The sequence below is a fragment of the Panulirus ornatus genome, chromosome 73, assembly GCF_036320965.1.
Source record: "Panulirus ornatus isolate Po-2019 chromosome 73, ASM3632096v1, whole genome shotgun sequence".
NCBI lineage: Eukaryota > Metazoa > Arthropoda > Malacostraca > Decapoda > Palinuridae > Panulirus > Panulirus ornatus.
This window is the reverse complement of record NC_092296.1, coordinates 12,130,376-12,154,708: the sequence shown is the minus strand read 5'-3', so window position 1 is coordinate 12,154,708 and position 24,333 is coordinate 12,130,376. Positions and strand designations below refer to the sequence as shown.

Below are 24,333 nucleotides of genomic sequence, written 5' to 3'. Positions count from 1 at the left end.
TATTTGCGTGTGTGGACGTATGTATATACATGTGTATGGGGGTGGGTTGGGCCATTTCCTTCGTCTGTTTCCTTGCACTACCTCGCAAACGCCGGAGACAGCGACAAAGCAAAAAAAAAAAAAAAAAATATATATACACACACAGACATATACATATATACACATGTACATAATTCATACTGTCTGCCCTCATTCATTCCCACAAAACTTTCCATGGTTTACTCCAGACACTTCACATGCCCTGGTTCAATCCATTGAAAGGACGCTGACCATGGTACACCACATCGTTCCAATTCACTCTATTCCTTGCACACCTATCACCCTCCTGCATGTTCAGACCCCGATCACTCAAAATCTTTTTCACTTCATCTTTCCACCTCCATTTTGGTTTCCCACTTCTCCTAGTTCCCTCCACCTCTGGCACATATATCCTCTTTGTCAATCTCTCCTCACTCACTCTCTCCATGTGACCAAACCATTTGAAAACACCCTCTTCTGCTCTCTCAACCACACTCATTTTATTACCACACATCTCTCTTACCCTTTCATTACTTACTCGATCAAACCACCTCACACCACATACTGTCGTCTAATATCTCATTTCCAGTCATCTTCCACTGTAACTACTCATGCACACATCTTACACCCTTGATAAAAGCTAATTAGTGTTTCTAGTAGCTTCCCTTCCACATCATATATAAGTAATACCTTCCACAATTCATTTCTGTCAACCACACCAAGTGCTTTCTCTATATCCATTAAAGCTACATACAATTTTTTCTGTTTTTTTGAGCATTTCTGATACACATTCTTTAAAGCAAACTCCTGAACCACAACCTATAACAATTGTATCTTAGAGTCAAAAGTCTTGAGCTGACATTCTTGGAATTAAAGAACTTTTCAGTCACTCATATTTAATCCAACTGCCTCTATCTTTCCTTTAATAACCATCTGTATCATATTTCAATAACCCTATCTCATATCCCTTGACCTCCCAAGGAATCACTACACTCATCCTTTTCTTGCTCAAACTTAAAATATCTGTTTTCTATCCTTCAAGTCACTTTCAATCCTAATTTACTCCTTCTGCACTGCAGTCACCATACAAACCTGCATATCTCGTCAAAAGTGAATGGATACTAGCTTCTTATATTTGAGGGCACATGCACCTATTGTAAAAAGGGGTTCCCAACCCTAAAGACTTGTAAAAAGGGCAGGGATGCCCAACTCCAAGTGGCAGACTTGCTACCTATGGATTATCTTTTATACTCTTCACAATGAACATTTAATGCAATGCAACAGAAAAAACATTAAAACCTGGAAGCAGACTCACCCTGCCTGATGCTGATGAGCGTCTACTCGGAAAGTTAAAAGAGAGAGAAGAGAAGGCAGATGCAATGTTGGCTTTTGCAGATGCTTCCTCAACCTCACTACTATATATAGCCCTCAGCTCATGATTTTGCTGAAAAAGAAAAAAGAAAAATGAAGCTATGTCATTAATTTGGTTTCCAAGAAGAATGAAGCTATTTGGAAATATATGACTGTAGAGAGAAGGTCAACCTAAATATGCATGACTTGGGGAATATCATAAACTTTCCTTCTAACACAGAAGACCTTGACCGAAAACCTTAAATTCAGGCTTCAGCTGGCTACAATCTAATTAAAGGAACACAGACAACAAGTTCTAATCAGTCTAAAACCCATACATCTGGTTCCCACTTAAGGAAGGGATGCACTACTATAAATTCTAACTTATCAGAAACAACAGACAGAGGAACATACTTTATTTCTGTAAGAGATTTCTCAACCTACTTTACCTACAAAATGAAAAATAAAATGCCCAAAAATATATATTTCAATGTAGGTATATCATCAACTGAAGTTTTTTCATATCTGATAGCCATTTCCTGCATTAGCAACGTATCACCAAGAACAGACAAAGAAAGGCTGCATTTGCTCAAATCCATTCTCTAGCTGTCATGTGTAATACACCAAACTCACAGCACCCTATCCACAATCAGTCCTTACAGACATTTCCATGGATTACCTTAGCTGCTTTATATGCCCTAGTTCAGTCCACTGACAGCATGTCAATCCCTGTATAATGCATCATTTCAGTTATGCGGATCACATCCATTCTTTTCACTCTCCTGCATGTTCAGGCCACAATCACCCAAAATCTTTTTCTCCCCATCCATCTGTCTCCAATTTCGTTTCCACCTTCTCCTTGTTCCCCCCAATTCTGACACATCTAATCCTTTTTGTCATACTTTCCTTGCTCATTTCTGTCCATACTTCTAAACCATTCCAGGGTATCCTCTCTAGCCCTCCCAACCACTCACTTTTCTATTTCCAAATCTCTTTCCTATCCTTTTATTACCTACTCGATCAAACCTCTTCACACTACATGTTGTCTTTTAACATTTCATTTCCAACACATCCACTGTCCTCCTCATATTCTCATCTATGATAGCCCATGCCTTGCATCCATATAACAATACTGAGACCACTATACCTTCAAACATAACTGTTTTTGCCTTACCTGATAACAAATCTCTTTCCACATTCTTCAGTGCTCCCACAATCCAACGAAACAAAATAACTCTGTTCGAATCACATTCACTCTCAACCTCCTCTTTCACACACTCTTCAAAACTTAATCGAAGTTTTTTTCCTTCACACTTAATCATTGTTTTCTGCATAAGTGAGGAAGCGCCAAGACAGAAGACATAACCGTTAACATACAAACAGACAGACAGACAGACAGACAGACAGACACACACAGACACACACACACACACACACACACACACACACAAAGGATAAAGGTGATTGTATAAACTACAGAGGCATACGTTTGTTGAGTATTCCTGGGAAGTTGTAAGGGAGGGTATTGATTGAGAGGGTAAAGGTATGTAGAGAGTGTCAGACTGGAAAGGAGCAGTGTGGTTTCAGAAGAGTTAGAGGATGTGTGGATCAGGTGTTTGCTATGAAGAATGTGTGTGAGAAATACCTAGAAAAACAGATAGATTTGTATGTAACATTTATGGATCAGGAGAAAGCATATGATAGGGTTGATAGAGATGCTTTGTGGAAGGTCTTAAGAGTATATGGTGTGGGAGGTAAGCTGCTAGAAGCAGTGAAAAGTTTTTATCAAGGGTGTAAGGGTGTACAAGTAGAAGGAGAGGAGAGTGATTGGTTCCTAGTGAAGGTGAGCCTGCAACAGGGGTGTGTGATGTCCCCATTGCTGTTTAATTTGTTTATGGATGGTGTGGTTATGAAGGTAAGTGCATGAGATTTGGAGAGAGGGGCAAGTGTGCAGTCTGTTGGGGATGAAAAGGCCTGGGAAGTGAGTCAGTAGTTTCGCTGATGATACAGCACCAGTGGCTGAGTCAAGAGAGAAACTGAAGTTGGTGATTAAGTTTGGAAAAGTGTGTGAAAGGAGAAAGTTGGGAGCAAATGCAAGTAAGAGCAAGGTTATTAAGTTCAGTAGGGTTGAGGGACAAGTTAATTAGGATGGAAATTTAAATGGAGAAAAATTGGAAGAAGTGAAGTGTTTTAGATATCTGGGAGTGGATTTAGCAGCAAGTGGAACCATGGAAGCTGAAGTGAGTCATAGGGTGAAGAAGGGGGCAAAAAGTTCTGGGAGCGATGAAGAATAAGTGGAAGGATGGAACATTATCTTGTGGAGACAAAGGTGAAGATTTGTAGAGGTTTTTCAGAAAGAATGTTGGGGTGAAGAGAGTGGTGAGAGTAAGTGAGCTTGGGAAGGAGACTTGTGTCAGGAAGTACCAGGAGAGACTGAGTACAGAATGGAAAAAGGTGAGAACAAAGGATGTAAGGGGAGTGGGGGATGGAATGGGATGTATTTAGGGAAGCAGTGATGGCTTGGGCAAAAGATGCTTGTGGCATGAGAAGCATGCGAGGTGGGCAGATTAGAAAGGGTAGTGAGTGGTGGGATGAAGAAATAAGATTATTAGTGAAACAGAAGAGAGAGGCATTTGGACAATTTCTGCAGGGAAATAATGCAAATGACTGGGAGACGTATAAAAGAAAGAGGCAGGAGGTCAGGAGAAGGGTGCAAGAGAAGAAAAAGAGGGCAAATGAGAGTTGGGGTGAGAGAGTATCATTAAATTTTAGGGAGAATAAAAAGATATTTTGGAAGGAGGTAAATAAAGTGTGTAAGACAAGGGAGTAAATGGTAACTTCAGTGAAGGGGGCTAATGGGGAGGTGATAACAAGTAGTGGTGATGTGAGGACATGGAGTGAGTATTTTGAAGGTTTGTTGAATGTGTTTGATGATAGAGTGGCAGATATTGGGTGTTTTGGTTGAGGTGGTGTGCAAAGTGAGAATGAGGTTAGGGAGAATGATCTGGTAAACAGAGAAGAAGTAGTAAAAGCTTTGCGAAAGATGAAAGCTGGCAAGGCAGCGGCTTTGGATGGTATTGCAGTGGAATTTATCAAAAAAAAGGTGGTGACTGTAGTGTTGAATGGTTGGTAAGGTTATCTAATGTATGTATGACTCATGTTGAGGTGCCTGAGGATAGACAGAATGCTTGCATAGTGCCATTGTGCAAAGGCAAAGGGGATAAAAGTGAGTGCTCAAATTACAGAGGTATAAGTTTGTTGAGTATTCATGGGAAATTATATGGGAGGGTGTTGATTGAGAAGGTGAAGGCATATACAGAGCATCAGATTGGGGAAGAGCAGTGTGGTTTCAGAAGTGGTAGAGGATGTGTGGATCAGGTGTTTAATTTGAAGAATGTATGTAAGAAATACTTAGAAAAGCAAATGGATTTGTATGTAGCATTTATGGATCTATAGAAGCATATGATAGAGTTGATAGAGATCCTCTGTAGAAGGTATGGGAGGCAAGTTGTTAGAAGCAGTGAAAAGTTTTTATCGAGGATGTAAGGCATGTGTACGTGTAGGAAGAGAGGAAAGTGATTGGTTCTCAGTCAATGTTGGTTTGTGGCAGGGGTGCGTGATGTCTCCATGGTTGTTTAATTTGTTTATGGATGGGGTTGTAAGGCAGGTGAATGCAAGAGTTTTGGAAAGAGGGGCAAGTATGCAGTCTGTTGTGGATGAGAGAGCTTGGGAAGTGAGTCAGTTGTTGTTCGCTGATGATGCACCGCTGGTGGCTGGTTCGACTGAGAAACTGCAGAAGCTGGTGACTGAGTTTGGTAAAGTGTATGAAAGAAGAAAACTGAGAGTAAATGTGAATAAGAGTAAGGTTATTAGGTACAGTAGGGTTGAAGGACAAGTCAATTGGGAGGTAAGTTTGAATGGAGAAAACCTGAAGGAAGTGAAGTGTTTTAGATATCTGGGAGTGGATTTGGCAGTGGAAGTGAATCATAGGGTGGGGGAGGGGGCAAAAGTTTTGGGAGCGTTAAAGAATGTGTGGAAGCCGAGAACGTTATCTTGGAAAGCAAAAATGGGTATGTTTGAAGGAACAGTGGTTCCAACAATGATATATGGCTGCGGGGCGTGGGCTATGGATAGAGTTGTGCGGAGGGTGGATATGCTGGAAATGAGATGTTTGAGGACAATATGTGGTGTGAGGTGGTTTGATCGAGTAAGTAATAATAGGGTAAGAGAGATGTGTGGTAATAAAGAGTGTGGTTGAAAGAGCAGAAGAGGGTGTTTGAAATGGTTCGGTCACATGGAGAGAATGAGTGAGAAAAGACTGACCAAGATGATATAGGTGTCAAAGGTGGAGGGAACGAGGAGAAGTGGGAGACCAAATTGGAGGTGGAAAGATGGAGTGAAAAAGATTTTGAGTGATTGGGGCTTGAACATGTAGGAGGGTAAAAGGCATGCAAGGAATAGAGTGAATTGGAATGATGTGGTATACCCGGGGTCGATGTGCTGTCAATGGATTGAACCAGGGCATGTGAAGCGTCTGGGGTAAACCATGGAAAGTTTTGTGGGGCCTGGATGTGGAAAGGGAGCTCTGGTTTTGGTGCATTATTACATGACAGCTAGAGACTGAGTGTGAATGAATGGGGACTTTGTTGTCTTTTCCTAGCACTACCTCGCACACATGAGGGGGGAGGGGGTTATCATTTTATGTGTGGCGAGGTGGCGATGGGAATGAATAAAGGAAGACAGTATGAATTATGTACATGTGTATATATGTATATGTCTGTGTGTGTATATATATATATATATATGTATACGTTGAGATTTATAGGTATGTATATTTGCTTGTGTGGACGTGTATGTATATACACGTGTATGTGGCTGGGTTGGGCCATTCTTTCATCTGTTTCCTTGCGCTACCTCGCTAACGCGGGAGACAGCGACAAAGCAAAACAATAATAATAATAATAATATATATGTATCCCTGGGGATAGGGGAGAAAGAATACTTCCCACGTATTCACTGTGTGTCGTAGAAGGCGACCAAAAGGGAAGGGAGTGGGGGACTGGAAATTCTCCCCTCTTGTTTTTTTTAATTTCCAGAAGAGGGAACAGAGAAGGGGGCCAGGTGAGGATATTCCCTCAAAGGCAAAGTCCTCTGTTCTTAACGCTACCTCGCAAACGTGGGAAATGGCGAATAGTATGAAATAGAATAAAATATTTTTATTTGCTTTTTGCTTCATCGCTGTCTCTCGCGTTAGCAAGGTAGCGCAAGGAAAGAGATGAAAGAATGGCCCAACCCACCCACATACACATATATATACATACACGTCCACACACACACATACCTATACCTATACATCTATGGATCTGGCAACAGATGGAACCATGGAAGCAGAAGTGGATCATAGGGTGGGGGAGGGGGCGAAAATCCTGGGAGCCTTGAAGAATGTGTGGAAGTCAAGAACCTTATCTCGGAAAGCAAAAATGGGTATGTTTGAAGGAATAGTAGTTCCAACAATGTTGTATGGTTGCGAGGCGTGGGCTATGGATAGAGTGGTGCGCAGGAGGGTGGATGTGCTGGAAATGAGATGTTTGAGGACAATGTGTGGTGTGCGGTGGTTTGATCGAGTAAGTAATGTAAGGGTAAGAGAGATGTGTGGAAATAAAAAGAGCGTGGTTGAGAGAGAAGAAGAGGGTGTTTTGAAATGGTCTGGGCACATGGAGACAATGAGTGAGGAAAGATTGACCAAGACGATATATGTGTCGGAGGTGGAGGGAACGAGAAGTGGGAGACCAAATTGGAGGTGGAAAGATGGAGTGAGAAAGATTTTGTGTGAGCGGGGCCTGAACATGCAGGAGGGTGAAAGGAGGGCAAGGAATAGAGTGAATTGGATCGATGTGGTATACCGGGGTTGACGTGCTGTCAGTGGATTGAATCAGGGCATGTGAAGCGTCTGGGGTAAACCATGGAAAGTTGTGTAGGGCCTGGATGTGGAAAGGGAGCTGTGGTTTTGGGCATTATTGCGTGACAGCTAGAGAGTGAGTGTGAACGAATGGGGCCTTTGTTGTCTTTTCCTAGTGCTACCTCGCACACATGAGGGGGGGAGGGGGATGGTATTCCATGTGTGGCGAGGTGGTGAAGGGAGTGAATGAAGGCAGACTGTGAATTGTGTGCATGGGTATATATGTATGTGTCTGTGTGTGTATATATATGTGTACCTTGAGATGTATAGGTATGTATATTTGCGTGTGTGGACGTGTATGTATATACACTGTGTATGGGGGTGGGTTGGGCCATTTCTTTCGTCTGTTTCCTTGCACAACCTCGCAAACGCGGGAGACAGCGACAAAGCAAAATAAATAAATAAAATACCTATACATCTCAATGTAAACATATATATACACACACACAGACAAATACATATACACACATGTACATAATTCATACTGTCTGCCTTTATTCATTCCCATCGCCACCCTGACACACATGAAATAAAATCCCCCTCCCCCCCCCCTCATGTGCATGAGACAGCAGTAGGAAGACAACAAAGGCCACATTCGTTCACACTCAGTCTCTAGCTATCGTGTAATAATGCACTGAAACCACAGCTCCCTTTCCACATCCAGGCCCCACACAACTTTCCATGGTTTACCCCAGATGCTTCACATGCCCTGATTCAATCCACTGACAGCACGTCAACCCCGGTATACCACATCGATCCAATTCACTCTATTCCTTGCCCTCCTTTCACCCTCCTGCATGTTCAGGCCCCGATCACACAAAATCTTTTTCACTCCATCTTTCCACCTCCAATTTGGTCTCCCACTTCTCCTCGTTCCCTCCACCTCAGACACATATATCCTCTTGGTCAATCTTTCCTCACTCATTCTCTCCATGTGTCCAAACCATTTCAAAACACCCTCTTCTGCTCTCTCTCAACCACGCTCTTTTTATTTCCACACATCTCTCTTACTCTTACATTACTTACTCGATCAAACCACCTCACACCACATACTGTCCTCAAACATCTCATTTCCAGCACATCCACCTTCATCCGCACAACTCTATCCATAGCCCACGCCTCGCAACCATACAACATTGTTGGAACCACTATTCCTTCAAACACACCCATTTTTGATTTCCGAGGTAATGTTCTCGACTTCCACACCTTCAACGCTCCCAGAATTTTTGCCCCCTCCCCTACCCTATGATTCACTTCTGCTTCCATCCGCTGCCAAATCAACTCCCAGATATCTAAAACACTTCACTTCCTCCAGTTTTTCTCCATTCAAATTTACCTCCCAATTGACTTGACCCTCAACCCTACTGTACCTAATAGCCTTGCTCTTATTCACATTTACTCTAAGCTTTCTTCTTTCACACACTTTACCAAACTCAGTCACCAGCTTCTGCAGTTTCTCACATGAATCAGCCACCAGCGCTGTATCATCAGAAAAAAACAACTGACTCACTTCCCAAGCTCTCTCATCCACAACAGACTGCATACTTGCCCCTCTTTCTAAAACTCTTGCATTCAACTCCCTAACAACCCCATCCATAAACAAATTAAACAACCATGGAGACATCACACACCCCTGCCGCAAACCTACATTCACTGAGAACCAATCACTTTCCTCTCTTCCTACACGTACACAAGCCTTACATCCTTGATAAAAACTTTTCACTGCTTCTAATAACTTGCCTCCTTCACCATATATTCTCAATACCTTCCACAGAGCATCTCTATCAGCTCTATCATATGCCTTCTCCAGATCCATAAATGTTACATACAAATCCATTTGCTTTTCTAAGTATTTCTCATAAACATTATTCAAAGCAAACACCTGATCCAAACATCCTCTACCACTTCTGAAACTAAACAGCTCTTTCCCAATCTAATGCTCTGTACATACCTTCACCCTCTCAATCAATACCCTCCAATATAATTTCCCAGGAATACTCAACAGACTTATACCTCTGTAATTTGAGCACTCACCTTTGTACCCTTTGCCTTTGTACAATGGCACTATGCACGCAGTCCGCCAATCCTCAGGCACCTCACCATGAGTCATACATACATTAAATAACCTTACCAACCAGTCAACGATACAGTCACCCTCTTTTTTAATACGTTCCACTGCAATGCCATCCAAACCCGCTGCCTTCCCGGCTTTCATCTTCCGCAAAGATTTTACTACCTCTTCTCTGTTTACCAAATCATCCTCCCTAACCCTCTCAATTTGCACACCATCTCGACCAAAACACCCTATATCTGCCACTCTATCATCAAACACATTCAACAAACCTTCAAAATACTCACTCCATCTCCTTCTCACATCACCACTACTTGTTATCACCTCCCCATTAGCCCCCTTCACTGAAGTTCCCATTTGGTCCCTTGTCTTACGCACTTTATTTACCTTCCAAAACATCTTTTTATTCTCCCTAAAATTTAATGATACTCTCTCACCCAAACTCTCATTTGCCCTCTTTTTCACCTCTTCCACCTTTCTCTTGATCTCCTGCCTCCTTCTTTTATACATCTCCCACTCATTTGCAATATTTCCCTGCAAAAATTGTCCAAATGCCTCTCTCTTCTCTTTCACTAATAATATTACTTCTTCATCCCTCCACTCTCTACCCTTTCTAATCTGACCACCTCCCACGCTTCTCATGCCACAAGCATATTTCCCACAAGCCATCACTGCTTCCCTAAATACACCCGATTCCTTCCCCACTCCTCTTACCTCCTTTGTTCTCCCCTCTTTCCATTCTGTACTCAGTCTCTCCTGGTACTTCCTCACACAAGTCTCCTTCCCAAGCTCACTTACTCTCACCACTCTCTTCACCCCAACATTTTCTCTTCTGAAAACCTCTACAAATCTTCACCTTAGCCTCCACAAGATAATGATCAGACATCCCTCCAGTTGCACCTGTCAGCACATTAACATCCAAAAGTCTCTCTTTCGTGCGCCTATCAATTAACACGTAATCCAATAACGCTCTCTGGCCATCTCTCCTACTTATATACGTATACTTATGTATATCTCTCTTCTTAAACCAGGTATTCCCAATCACCAGTCCTTTTTTCAGCACAGAAATCTACAAGCTCTTCACCATTTCCATTTACAACACTGAACACCCCATGTATACCAATTATTCCCTCAACTGCTACATTACTCACTTTTGCAGTCAAATCACCCATCACTATAACCCGGTCTCGTGCATCAAAACAAGTAACACACTCGTTCAGCTGCTCCCAAAACACTTGGCTCTTATGATCTTTCTTCTCATGCCCAGGTGCATATGCACCAACAATCACCCATCTCTCTCCATCCACTTTCAGTTTTACCCATATCAATGTAGAGTTTACTTTATTACACTCATACTCCCACCACTCCTGTTGATTCAGGAGTACTGCTACTCCTTCCCTTCCTCTTGTCCTGTCACTAACCCGTGACTTTACTCCCAAGACATTCTTCCCCTTTACCCTTGAGCTTCGTTTCACTTAGAGCCAAAACATCTAGGTTCCTTTCCTGAAACATACTACCTATCTCTCCTTTTTCTCATCTTGGTTACATCCACACACATTTAGACACCCCAATCTGAGATTTCGATTACGATGAGCACTCCCCGCGTCACTCGTCCTTCTGTTTCCCCTTTTAGTAAGTTAAAATACAAGGAGGGGAGGGTTTCTAGCCAGCCGCTCCCGTCCCCTTTAGTCGCATTCTACAACACGTGAGGAATGCGTGGGAAGGATTCGTTCTCCCATATCCCCAGAGATATATATTATTTTCATTTATGTTTATTTTGCTTTGTCGCTGTCTCCCGCGTTAGCGAGGTAGCACAAGGAAACAGACAAAAGGATGTCCCAACCCACTCACATACACATGTATATATACACACATCCACACACACACAATATACATACCTATACATCTCAACATATACATTTATTTTTCTTTCTGTCTCCCGCGTTTGCGAGGTAGCGCAAGGAAACAGACGAAAGAAATGGCCCAACCACCCCCTTACACATGTATATACATACGTCCACACATGCAAATATACATACCTACACAGCTTTCCATGGTTTACCCCACACGCTTCACATGCCCTGATTCAATCCACTGACAGCATGTCAACCCGGTATACCACATCGATCCAATTCACTCTATTCCTTGCCCTCCTTTCACCCTCCTGCATGTTCAGGCCCCGATCACACAAAATCTTTTTCACTCCATCTTTCACCTCCAATTTGGTCTCCCACTTCTCCTCGTTCCCTCCACCTCAGACACATATATCATCTTGGTCAATCTTTCCTCACTCATTCTCTCCATGTGCCCAAACCATTTCAAAACACCCTCTTCTGCTCTCTCAACCACGCTCTTTTTATTTCCACACATCTCTCTTACCCTTACGTTACTTACTCGATCAAACCACCTCACACCACACATTGTCCTCAAACATCTCATTTCCAGAACATCCATCCTCCTGCGCACAACTCTATCCATAGCCCACGCCTCGCAACCATACAACATTGTTGGAACCACTATTCCTTCAAACATACCCATTTTTGCTTTCCAAGATAATGTTCTCGACTTCCACACAGTCTTCAAGGCTCCCAGGATTTTCGCCCCCTCCCCCACCCTATGATCCACTTCCGCTTCCATGGTTCCATCCTGCTGCCAGATCCACTCCCAGATATCTAAAACACTTTACTTCCTCCAGTTTTTCTCCATTCAAACTTACCCCAATTGACTTGACCCTCAACCCTACTACAACTAATTACCTTGCTCTTATTCACATTTACTCTTAACTTTCTTCTTTCACACACTTTACCAAACTCAGTCACCAGCTTCTGCAGTTTCTCACATGAATCAGCCACCAGCGCTGTATCATCAGCGAACAACAACTGACTCACTTCCCAAGCTCTCTCATCCCCAACAGATTTCATACTTGCTCCTCTTTCCAAAACTCTTGCATTCACCTCCCTAACAACCCCATCCATAAACAAATTAAACAACCATGGAGACATCACACACCCCTGCCGCAAACCTACATTCACTGAGAACCAATCACTTTCCTCTCTTCCTACACGTACACATGCCTTACATCCTCGATAAAAACTTTTCACTGCTTCTAACAACTTGCCTCCCACACCATATATTCTTAATACCTTCCACAGAGCATCTCTATCAACTCTATCATATGCCTTCTCCAGATCCATAAATGCTACATACAAATCCATTTGCTTTTCTAAGTATTTCTCACATACATTCTTCAAAGCAAACACCTGATCCACACATCCTCTACCACTTCTGAAACCACACTGCTCTTCCCCAATCTGATGCTCTGTACATGCCTTCACCCTCTCAATCAATACCCTCCCATTTAATTTACCAGGATTACTCAACAAACTTATACCTCTGTAATTTGAGCACTCACTCTTATCCCCTTTGCCTTTGTACAATGGCTCTATGCACGCATTCCGCCAATCCTCAGGCACCTCACCATGAGTCATACATACATTAAATAACCTTACCAAACAGTCAATAATACAGTCACCCCCTTTTTTAATAAATTCCACTGCAATACCATCCAAACCTGCTGCCTTGCCGGCTTTCATCTTCCGCAAAGCTTTTACTACCTCTTCTCTGTTTACCAAATCATTCTCCCTAAGCCTCTCACTTTGCACACCACCTCGACCAAAACACCCTATACCTGCCACTCTATCATCAAACACATTCAACAAACTTTCAAAATACTCACTCCATCTCCTTCTCACATCACCACTACTTGTTATCACCTCCCCATTTGCGCCCTTCACTGAAGTTCCCATTTGCTCCCTTGTCTTACGCACTTTATTTACCTCCTTCCAGAACATCTTTTTATTCTCCCTAAAATTTAATGATACTCTCTCACCCCAACTCTCATTTGCCCTCTTTTTCACCTCTTGCACCTTACTCTTGACCTCCTGTCTCTTTCTTTTATACATCTCCCACTCAATTGCATTTTTTCCCTGCAAAAATTGTCCAAATGCCTCTCTCTTCTCTTTCACTAATAATCTTACTTCTTCATCCCACCACTCACTATCCCTTTTAATCAACCCACCTCCCACTCTTCTCATGCCACACATATATATATATATATATATATATATATATATATATATATATATATATATATATATATATATATATATATATTTTTTCTTCTTTTATACTAATCGCCATTTCCCGCATTAGCGAGGTAGCGTTAAGAACAGAGGATGAGGACTGGGCCTTTGAGGGAATATCCTCACCTGCCCCTTTCTCTGTTTCTTCTTTTGGAAAAAAAAAAAAAAAAATGAGGGGAGGATTTCCAGCCTCCCGCTCCCTTCCCTTTTAGTCGCCTTCTACGACACGCAGGGAATACGTGGGAAGTATTCTTTCTCCCCTATCCCCAGGGATACATATATATATATATATATATATATATATATATATATATATATATATATATATATATATATATATATATATATTTTTTTTTCTTTGTCGTTGTCTCCCGCGTTTGTGAGGTAGCGCAAGGAAATAGATGAAAGAAATGGCCCAACCCAACCCCATACACATGTATATACATACGTCCACACACGCAAATATACATACCTACACAGCTTTCCATGGTTTACCCCGGACGCTTCACATGCCCTGATTCAATCCACTGACATCACGTCAACCCCGGTATACCACATCGATCCAATTCACTCTATTCCTTGCCCTCCTTTCACCCTCCTGCATGTTCAGGCCCCGATCACACAAAATCTTTTTCACTCCATCTTTTCACCTCCAATTTGGTCTCCCACTTCGCCTCGTTCCCTCCACCTCTGACACATTTATCCTCTTGGTCAATCTTTCCTCACTCATTCTCTCCATGTGCCCAAACCATTTCAAAACACCCTCTTCTGCTCTCTCAATCACGCTCTTTTTATTTCCACACATCTCTATTACCCTTACGTTACTTACTCGATCAAACCACCTCACACCACACATTGTCCTCAAACATCTCATTTCCAGCACATCCATCCTCCTGCACACAACTCTATCCATAGCCCACACCTCGCAACCATACAACATTGTTGGAACCACTATTCCTTCAAACATACCCATTTTTGCTTTCCAACATAATGTTCTCGACTTCCACACATTCTTCAAGGCTCCCAGGATTTTCGCCACCCTCCCCCACCCTATGATCCACTTCCGCTTCCATGGTTCCATCTGCTGCCAGATCCACTCCCAGATATCTAAAACACTTTACTTCCTCCAGTTTTTCTCCATTCAAACTTACCTCCCAACTGACTTGACCCTCAACCCTACTGTACCTAATTACCTTGCTCTTATTCACATTTACTCTTAACTTTCTTCTTTCACACACTTTACCAAACTCAGTCGCCAGCTTCTGCAGTTTCTCACATGAATCAGCCACCAGCGCTGTATCATCAGCGAACAACAACTGACTCACTTCCCAAGCTCTCTCATCCCCAACAGACTTCATACTTGCCCCTCTTTCCAAAACTCTTGCATTCACCTCCCTAACAACCCCATCCATAAACAAATTAAACAACCATGGAGACATCACACACCCCTGCCGCAAACCTACATTCACTGAGAACCAATCACTTTCCTCTCTTCCTACACGTACACATCCCTTACATCCTCAATAAAAACTTTTCACTGCTTCTAAAAACTTGCCTCCCACACCATATGTTCTTAATACCTTCCACATATATATGGATGTTAATGTGCTGAGAGGTGCAACTGGAGGGATGTCTGATCATTATCTTGTGGAGGCTAAGGTGAAGATTTGTATGGGTTTTCAGAAAAGAAGAGTGAATGTTGGGGTGAAGAGAGTGGTGAGAGTAAGTGAGCTTGGGAAGGAGACCTGTGTGATGAAGTACCAGGAGAGACTGAGTACAGAATGGAAAAAGGTGAGAACAATGGAAGTAAGGGGAGTGGGGGAGGAATGGGATGTATTTAGGGAATCAGTGATGGATTGCGCAAAAGATGCTTGTGGCATGAGAAGAGTGGGAGGTGGGTTGATTAGAAAGGGTAGTAAGTGGTGGGATGAAGAAGTAAGAGTATTAGTGAAAGAGAAGAGAGAGGCATTTGGACGATTTTTGCAGGAAAAAAATGTAATTGAGTGGGAGATGTATAAAAGAAAGAGACAGGAGGTCAAGAGAAAGGTGCAAGAGGTGAAAAAAAGGGCAAATGAGAGTTGGGGTGAGAGAGTATCATTAAATTTTAGGGAGAATAAAAAGATGTTCTGGAAGGAGGTAAATAAAGTGCGTTAGACAAGGGAGCAAATGGGAACTTCAGTGAAGGGCGCAAATGGGGAGGTGATAACAATTAGTGGTGATGTGAGAAGGAGATGGAGTGAGTATTTTGAAGGTTTGTTGAATGTGTATGATGATAGAGTGGCAGATATAGGTTGTTTTGGTCGAGGTGGTGTGCAAAGTGAGAGGGTTAGGGAAAATGATTTGGTAAACAGAGAAGAGGTAGTGAAAGCTTTGTGGAAGATGAAAGCCGGCAAGGCAGCAGGTTTGGATGGTATTGCAGTGGAATTTATTAAAAAAGGGGGTGACTGTATTGTTGACTGGTTGGTAAGGTTATTTAATGTATGTATGACTCATGGTGAGGTGCCTGAGGATTGGCGGAATGCGTGCATAGTGCCATTGTACAAAGGCAAAGGGGATAAGAGTGAGTGCTCAAATTACAGAGGTATAAGTTTGTTGAGTATTCCTGGTAAATTATATGGGAGGGTATTGATTGAGAGGGTGAAGGCATGTACAGAGCATCAGATTGGGGAAGAGCAGTGTGGTTTCAGAAGTGGTAGAGGATGTGTGGATCAGGTGTTTGCTTTGAAGAATGTATGTGAGAAATACTTAGAAAAGCAAATGGATTTGCATGTAGCATTTATGGATCTGGAGAAGGCATATGATAGAGTTGATAGAGATGCTCTGTGGAAGGTATTAAGAATATATGGTGTGGGAGGAAAGTTGTTAGAAGCAGTGAAAAGTTTTTATCGAGGATGTAAGGCATGTGTATGTGTAGGAAGAGAGGAACGTGATTGGTTCTCAGTGAATGTAGGTTTGCGGCAGGGGTGTGTGATGTCTCCATGGTTGTTTAATTTGTTTATGGATGGGGTTGTTAGGGAGGTAAATGCAAGAGTTTTGGAAAGAGGGGCAAGTATGAAGTCTGTTGGGGATGAGAGAGCTTGGGAAGTGAGTCAGTTGTTGTTCGCTGATGATACAGCGCTGGTGGCTGATTCATGTAAGAAACTGCAGAAGCTGGTGACTGAGTTTGGTAAAGTGTGTGGAAGAAGAAAGTTAAGAGTAAATGTGAATATGAGCAAGGTTATTAGGTACAGTAGGGTTGAGGGTCAAGTCAATTGGGAGGTGAGTTTGAATGGAGAAAAACTGGAGGAAGTGAAGTGTTTTAGATATCTGGGAGTGGATCTGGCAGCGGATGGAACCATGGAAGCAGAAGTGGATCATAGGGTGGGGGAGGGGGCGAAAATTCTGGGGGCCTTGAAGACTGTGTGGAAGTCGAGAACATTATCTCGGAAAGCAAAAATGGGTATGTTTGAAGGAATAGTGGTTCCAACAATGTTGTATGGTTGCGAGGCGTGGGCTATGGATAGAGTTGTGCGCAAGAGGATGGATGTGCTGGAAATGAGATGTTTGAGGACAATGTGTGGTGTGAGGTGGTTTGATCGAGTGAGTAACGTAAGGGTAAGAGAGATGTGTGGAAATAAAAAGAGCGTGGTTGAGAGAGCAGAAGAGGGTGTTTTGAAGTGGTTTGGGCACATGGAGAGAATGAGTGAGGAAAGATTGACCAAGAGGATATATGTGTCGGAGGTGGAGGGAACGAGGAGAAGAGGGAGACCAAATTGGAGGTGGAAAGATGGAGTGAAAAAGATTTTGTGTGATCGAGGCCTGAACATGCAGGAGGGTGAAAGGAGGGCAAGGAATAGAGTGAATTGGAGCGATGTGGTATACCGGGGTTGACGCGCTGTCAGTGGATTGAATCAAGGCATGTGAAGCGTCTGGGGTAAACCATGGAAAGCTGTGTAGGTATGTACATTTGCGTGTGTGGACGTATGTATATACATGTGTATGGGGGTGGGTTGGGCCATTTCTTTCGTCTGTTTCCTTGCGCTACCTCGCAAACGCGGGAGACAGCGACAAAGCAAAAAAAAAAAAAAAAAAAAATGTATATATACATATATACACATGTACATAATTCATAAAATATATATTTTTCATATATATTTTTCCCAGTCATATGTATGGATGATCATGTCACATAGATCATAAGTCAGGGAGCACCTGTATATGCTTTTTATCTATTGTAGATTAGAATCTATTTGTGTACAGGTTACACCTCTCTAATCTGGTGCTCTGTGGTCTGTTAACTTCCATGGTCTGGCACATTTTGAGTCAGCCACCATTAGTTATTAGTCTGTGGATCTGCCACTAGGGCAGTGCTGTTACCAAAGCTAGGGCTCCAAATGTTGATTACACTGTAGCCAAGTTAATAAACAGTTATGTTAACTTATATTTAGCTGTATTTAGCCCTTCAGGATGTTATCCATGAGACCAAAAGGTGGAGAAAATGGTACTAGTGCTAATAAGTATTAGCATTTATCATTTTCTATTTTTGAAAAGGTGGAGTTACTGAAAAAAATTAGATAAAGGGACTTCCATAGACTTTGTGTGAGTACGATGAGACCGGATTGTCAATTGTGTATGACTTAGGGGTCCATTTCTGTTTTCCAGCATTTTCTGTGGTCAGGCAATGGTAAGGTCCCAAGGTTGCTGGATCAAAGAGGTACAACTGTACTACATATCTTACTTGAAGGAAAAAACTTGTGATAATTGGTGGGAAAAGTTGTGACAGCTGGAAATCAAAGTTTATGTTCCACAGACCACTCCCTTTCCTTAACATAATCTTCCCAATACTATCATCTCTGAAGCTGAATCATTTCATAAATGGAATCTGTAATCTTAAAATCTAGATTTTCTAGCTCCAGCCCAGCAAAGTACTGTGGATATAGTGATGGAGATGGAGGTAACTTAACAATAACTTTGTTCAGGATCCTCATAAAGGAATTTGACAGTACAATCAAAATTAGAACATTCAGGCATTTACCTGAACAATACTGTTACATATGAACAAATGATGAATGCATCATAGACTGGAATGTGTGATCAATTGCAGAGTTGAAAAATGTAAAAGTGAGGGCCAAAGCAAAGATTAATCTCTTATATACTCACACAAACACTAATGGAAATCTATAAAATATGATTTGAAGATGATATGCATTATCTATGAAAGACAAAGTTTTTCTGCATCAAAATATACTTACACACATCTTTAATATATCAATATATTTCTCAAGCATCTTATAATGATAATATCTGCCACAATCCAACATACAGTCTCTTCTCTTCATACTCCTACAGGTATGTAACTTCATATATGCAGCACCTCCTGGCTAACTACACCCTCATCAACATACTGTGAGCTTTTATACAAACAAAACCCCAAAACAACTAAAAAAAGAAAAAATACTGACCTTTGACAAATAGAATTCCTCAGCCTTCACAGCAAAATCCATTGAAATCAGCATAGCGTTGACTGATATTAGCCTCCCTTTGTCCATTTCTAGCAACTTTACCCTGATGATTCCATGAACAACACTGTAAATCTGTCAGACAACTCTCATCAGTATATTCATGGCCAGCAATATAACATCGTGATTTTTTCTTTAACTATTGTGTTACAATTACTACATTTTTGTAAACTTATCCATTAAAGCCAAATTTTCATTATATTCTTTACTAAACCATTAAGTAAATTCTCAAAAACTTTCGTGTATATTTTCAATGTTCAAATTACTGAGGCATAGGTGTGTTGAGTATTCCTGGGAAATTAAATAGGAGGGTACTGATTGAGAGGGTAAAGGCATGTACAGAGCATCAGATTGGGGAAGAGCAGTATGGCTTCAGAAGTGGTAGAGGATGTGTGGATCAGGTGTTTGCTTTGAAGAATGTGTGTGAGAAATACTTAGAAAAACAGATGGCTTTGTATGTAGCATTAATGGATATGCAGAAGGCATATGATAGGGTTGATAGAGATGCTTTGTGGAAGGTTTTAAGAGTAAGGTAGGTAATTTGCTAGATGCAGTGAAAAGTTTTTACCATAGATGTAAGGCATGTGTACAAGTAGGAGGAGAGGAAAGTGATTGGTTCCCAGTAAATGTTGGCTTGTGGCAGGGGTGCATGATGTCTCCATGATTGTTTAATTTGTTTATGGATAGGGTGGTTAGGGAGGTGAATGCAAAAGTTTTAGAGAGAGGGGCAAGTATGCAGTCTGTTCTGGATGAGAGGGCATAGAAAGTGAGTTAGTTGCTGTTTAGTGATGATACAACACTGATGGCTAATTCAAGTGAGAAACTACAGAAGTTGATGACTGAGTTTGGTAAATTGTGTGAAAGAAGAAAGTTGAGGGTAAATGTGAATAAGAGCAAGGTTATTAGGTTCAGTAGGGTTGAGGGACAAGTTTTTTTTTTTTTTTTAATTTTCCAAAAGAAGGAACAGAGAAGAGGGCCAGGTGAGGATATTCCCTCAAAGGCCCAGTCCTCTGTTCTTAACGCTACCTCGCTATCGCGGGAAATAGCGAATAGTATGAAAAAAAAAAAAAAAAAAAGTTTGAATGGAGAAAAACTGGAGGAAGTGAAACGTTTTAGATATCTGGGAGTGGACTTAGCATTGGATGGAACCATGGAAGCAGAAGTGAGTCACAGGGTGGGAAAGGGGGCGAAGGTTCTGGGAGCGTTGAAGAGTGTGTGGAAGGTGAGAACATTATCGCACAGAGCAAAAATGGGTATGCTTGAAGGAACAGTGGTTCCAACAATGTTATATGGCTGCAAGGCATGGGCTACGGCTGCAAGGCATGCAGAGGACAAAGAGTGTGGTTGAGAGTGCAGAGGAGGATGTGCTGAGATTGCTTGGACAAATATATAGGATGAGTGAGGAAAGATTGACAAAGAGGATATATGTGTCAGGGGTGGAAGGAAGGAGAAGCAGGAGACCAAACTGAAGGTGGAAGGATGGAGTGAAAAAGATTTTGAGCAATCGGGGCTTGAACATAATGGAGGGTGAAAGGCATACAAGGAATAGAGTGAATTGGAATGATGTGGTATACCAGAGTCAACAGTGCTGTCAATAGATCGAACCAGGGTATGTGAAGTATATGGGGTAAACTGTGGAAAGGTCTGTGGGGCCTGGATGTGGAGAAGATGTGGTTTCAGTGCATTACACATAACAGCTAAAGACTGAGGGTGAACGAATGTGGCCTTTGTTGTCTTTTCCTAACGCCACCTCGCTGGAGGGGGTGGGATGCTATTTCATGTGTGGTGAGGTGACGACAGGAATGGATGAAGGCAACAAGTATGAATATGTACGTTTGTATACAAGTACACCACTGATTTTCTAACACTTTTGGTTCCAAAGCCTTACCGAACTAACCATTTTGCTGGACCAACCATAGTCACGTAATGATACTTCATCAACACACCTGTAACCCACTAATCATACATTTCCCAAGTGTCTAAAGTATATCATGGACTGCTAGAACTTTAAATCAAACAAATATTAAATGTAAATCAAATAAATAAATGAAATACATTATACATCTGCTCAGGACTGAGGTGCTCGTCAGCTATGAGTTTCACAAATTTGTCCACATACTCGGCAGCTCCTTCGTGGTTTGCAGACTGCTTTTCTCTGCACACTTTATTCATGGAAATTCCATGATGCTTATTGAATCTTTGAAGCCATCCTTCAATATAGTCACGCTCATGTTGTAATTTAAGTTCTTTATGGAACAACTTAGCCTGGTCCATAATCATGCTACCTGACAAATAAACTCCATCACTCCGATGCTGTCAAAACTATTCCATCATCACTCGATCGTGCTCAGTGCTCTTACCATCTTTCATAGTTTGTCTAATCGTCACTTGCTTCTTGGAATTGCTTTCTGCATAGAATTTCAATATTTTCTCCTTTTGCTTCTTTATATCATAAACAGTTGATGAACCAATACTGTAGATGTCACACAGCTTACACACCGAAACACCACGGTCCATTGTTTTCAAGAGTTCTACTCTATCTTGGATTGATATGGATTGGTGTTTACATTTGACACAATGACTGACATTCATATGTTTTAGAAGCCATACCTACAGTTAAATTTAAGCAAAATAAGCTAAGAATCTCACAGAATTGAGGTATCACCACCAAGTGCAGTGTAAAGAATGTAAATAAGCACGCACTACACACAACACCATCAGTGGCCACCCAGTAAACTAGTCTGGTGGCCGCAGTAATTTCAAGTACCCTCACGTAATTTTGTGCGGACGAAAGGTGCCGAACCATCAGTTGCCGGAAAATCGATGGTGTACAAGTATATCTATATGTATATATATGTTGAAATGTATATATATATGCATATGAGTGTGTATGGGCATTTGTGTATATATTTATTTATTCATTTATTTATTTATTTTGCTTTGTCGCTGTCTCCTGCGTCAGCGAGGTAGTGTGAGGAAACAGATAAAAGACTGGCCCAACCCACCCACATACACATGTATATACATACACGTCCACACATGCAAATATACATACCTATAAATCTCAAAGCATACATACACAGACACACAGAGACATAAACATATATACACATGTACATAATTCATACTATCTGCCTTTATTCATTCCCATCACCATCCCACTACACATGAAATAACAGCCCCCTCCCCCCATGTGCGTGAGGTAGCGCTACGAAAAGACAACAAAGGCCCCATTCCTTCACACTCAGTCTCTAGCTGTCATGTAATAATGCACCAAAACCACAGCTCTCTTTCCACATCCAGGCCCCACAGAACTTTCCATGGTTTACCCCAGATGCTTCACAAGCCCTGGTTCAATCCATTGACAGCACATCGACCCCGGCATACCACATCGTTCCAATTCACTCTATTCCTTGCACGCCTTTCACCCTCCTACATGTTCAGGCCCCGATTACTTAAAATCTTTTTCACTCCATCTTTCCACTTCCAATTTGGTCTCCCACTTCTCCTCGTTCCCTCCACCTCTGACACATATATTCTCTTGGTCAATCTTTCCTCACTCATTCTCTCCATGTGCCCAACCATTTCCAAACACCCTCCTCTGCTCTCTCAACCACACTCTTTTTATTACCACACATCTCTCTTACCCTTTTATTACTTATATGATCAAATCTCACACCACATATTGTCATCAAACATCTCATCTCCAGCACATCCACCCTACTCAGCACAACTCTATCCATAGCCCACGCCTTGCAACCATATAACATTGCTGGAACCACTTTTCCTTCAAACATACCCATTTTTGCTTTCCGAGATAATGTTCTCGACTTCCACACAGTCTTCATTGCTCCCAGAACTTTCGCCCCCTCCCCTACCCTATGATTCACTTCCGCTTCCATAGTTCCATCCGCTGCCAGATCCACTCCCATATATCTAAAACACTTCACTTCCTGCAGTTTTTCTCCATACAAACTTACCTCCCAGTTGACTTGTCCCTCAACCCTACTGTACCTAATAACCTTGCTCTTATTCACATTTACTCTCAGCTTTCTTCTTTCACACACTTTATCAAACTCAGTTACCAGCTTCTGCAGTTTCTCACATGAATCAGCCACCAGCACTGTATCTTCAGCGAACAACAACTGACTCACTGGGATTCCCAAGCTCTTTCATCCACAACAGACTGCATAATTGCTCCTCTTTCCAAAACCCTTGCATTCACCTCCCTAACAACCCATCCATAAACAAATTAAACAACCATGGAGACATCAGACACCCCTGCTGCAAACCAACATTCACTGAGAACCAATCACTTTCCTCTCTTCCTACACATGCCTTACATCCTTGATAAAAACTTTTCACTGCTTCAAACAACTTGCCTCCCACACCATATATTCTTAATACCTTCCACAGAGCATCTCTATCAACTCTATCATATGCCTTCTCCAGATCCATAAATGCTACATACAAATCCATTTGCTTTTCTAAGTATTTCTTACATACATTCTTCAAGGAAAACACCTGATCCACACATCCTCTACCACTTCTGAAACCACACTGCTCTTCCCAATCTGATGCTCTGTACATCCCTTCACCCTCTCAATCAATACCCTCCCATATAATTTCCCAGGAATACTCAGCAAACTTATACCTCTGTAATTTGAGCACTCACTTTTATCCCCTTTGCCTTTGTACAATGGCACTATGCAAGCATGCCGCCAATCCTCAGGCACCTCACCATGAGTCATACATACATTAAATAACCTTACCAACCTGTCAACAATACAGTCACCCCCTTTTTTCATAAATTCCACAGCAATACCATCCAAACCCACCGCACTGCCGGCTTTCATGTTCTGCAAAGCTTTTACCACCTCTTCTCTATTTACCAAATCACTTTCCCTAACCCTCTCACTTTGCACACCACCTCGACCAAACACACCCTATAACTGCCACTCTATCATCAAACACATTCAACAAAACTTATAAAATACTCACTCCATCTCCTCACATCACCACTACTTGTTATCACCTCCCCATTAGCCCCCTTCACTGAAGTTCCCATTTGTTCCCTTGTCTTACACACTTTATTTACCTCCTTCCAAAACATCTTTTTATTCTCCCTAAAATCTAATGATACTCTCTCACCCCAACTCTCATTTGCCCTCTTTTTCACCTCTTGCACCTTTATCTTGACCTCCTGCCTCTTTCTTTTATACATCTCCCACTCATTTGCATTATTTCCCTGCAAAAGTCGTCAAAACACCTCTCTCTTCTCTTTCACTAATACTC

The 24,333-nt window shown here is 41.8% G+C and overlaps 1 protein-coding gene across 1 annotated transcript in view; it reads right to left on the bottom strand.

The window, feature by feature from the left end:
* Positions 1-24,333, bottom strand: part of spn-E (spindle E) — a 504,859-nt gene that overhangs the window by 47,299 nt on the left and 433,227 nt on the right. The window contains exons 15-16 of the mRNA XM_071660992.1: positions 18,982-19,113; positions 1,334-1,462 (exon numbers count right to left, since the gene is read on the bottom strand). Of these exons, the coding sequence (XP_071517093.1) occupies positions 1,334-1,462; positions 18,982-19,113 (261 nt within the window). The remainder of the gene's footprint in view (positions 1-1,333; positions 1,463-18,981; positions 19,114-24,333) is intronic.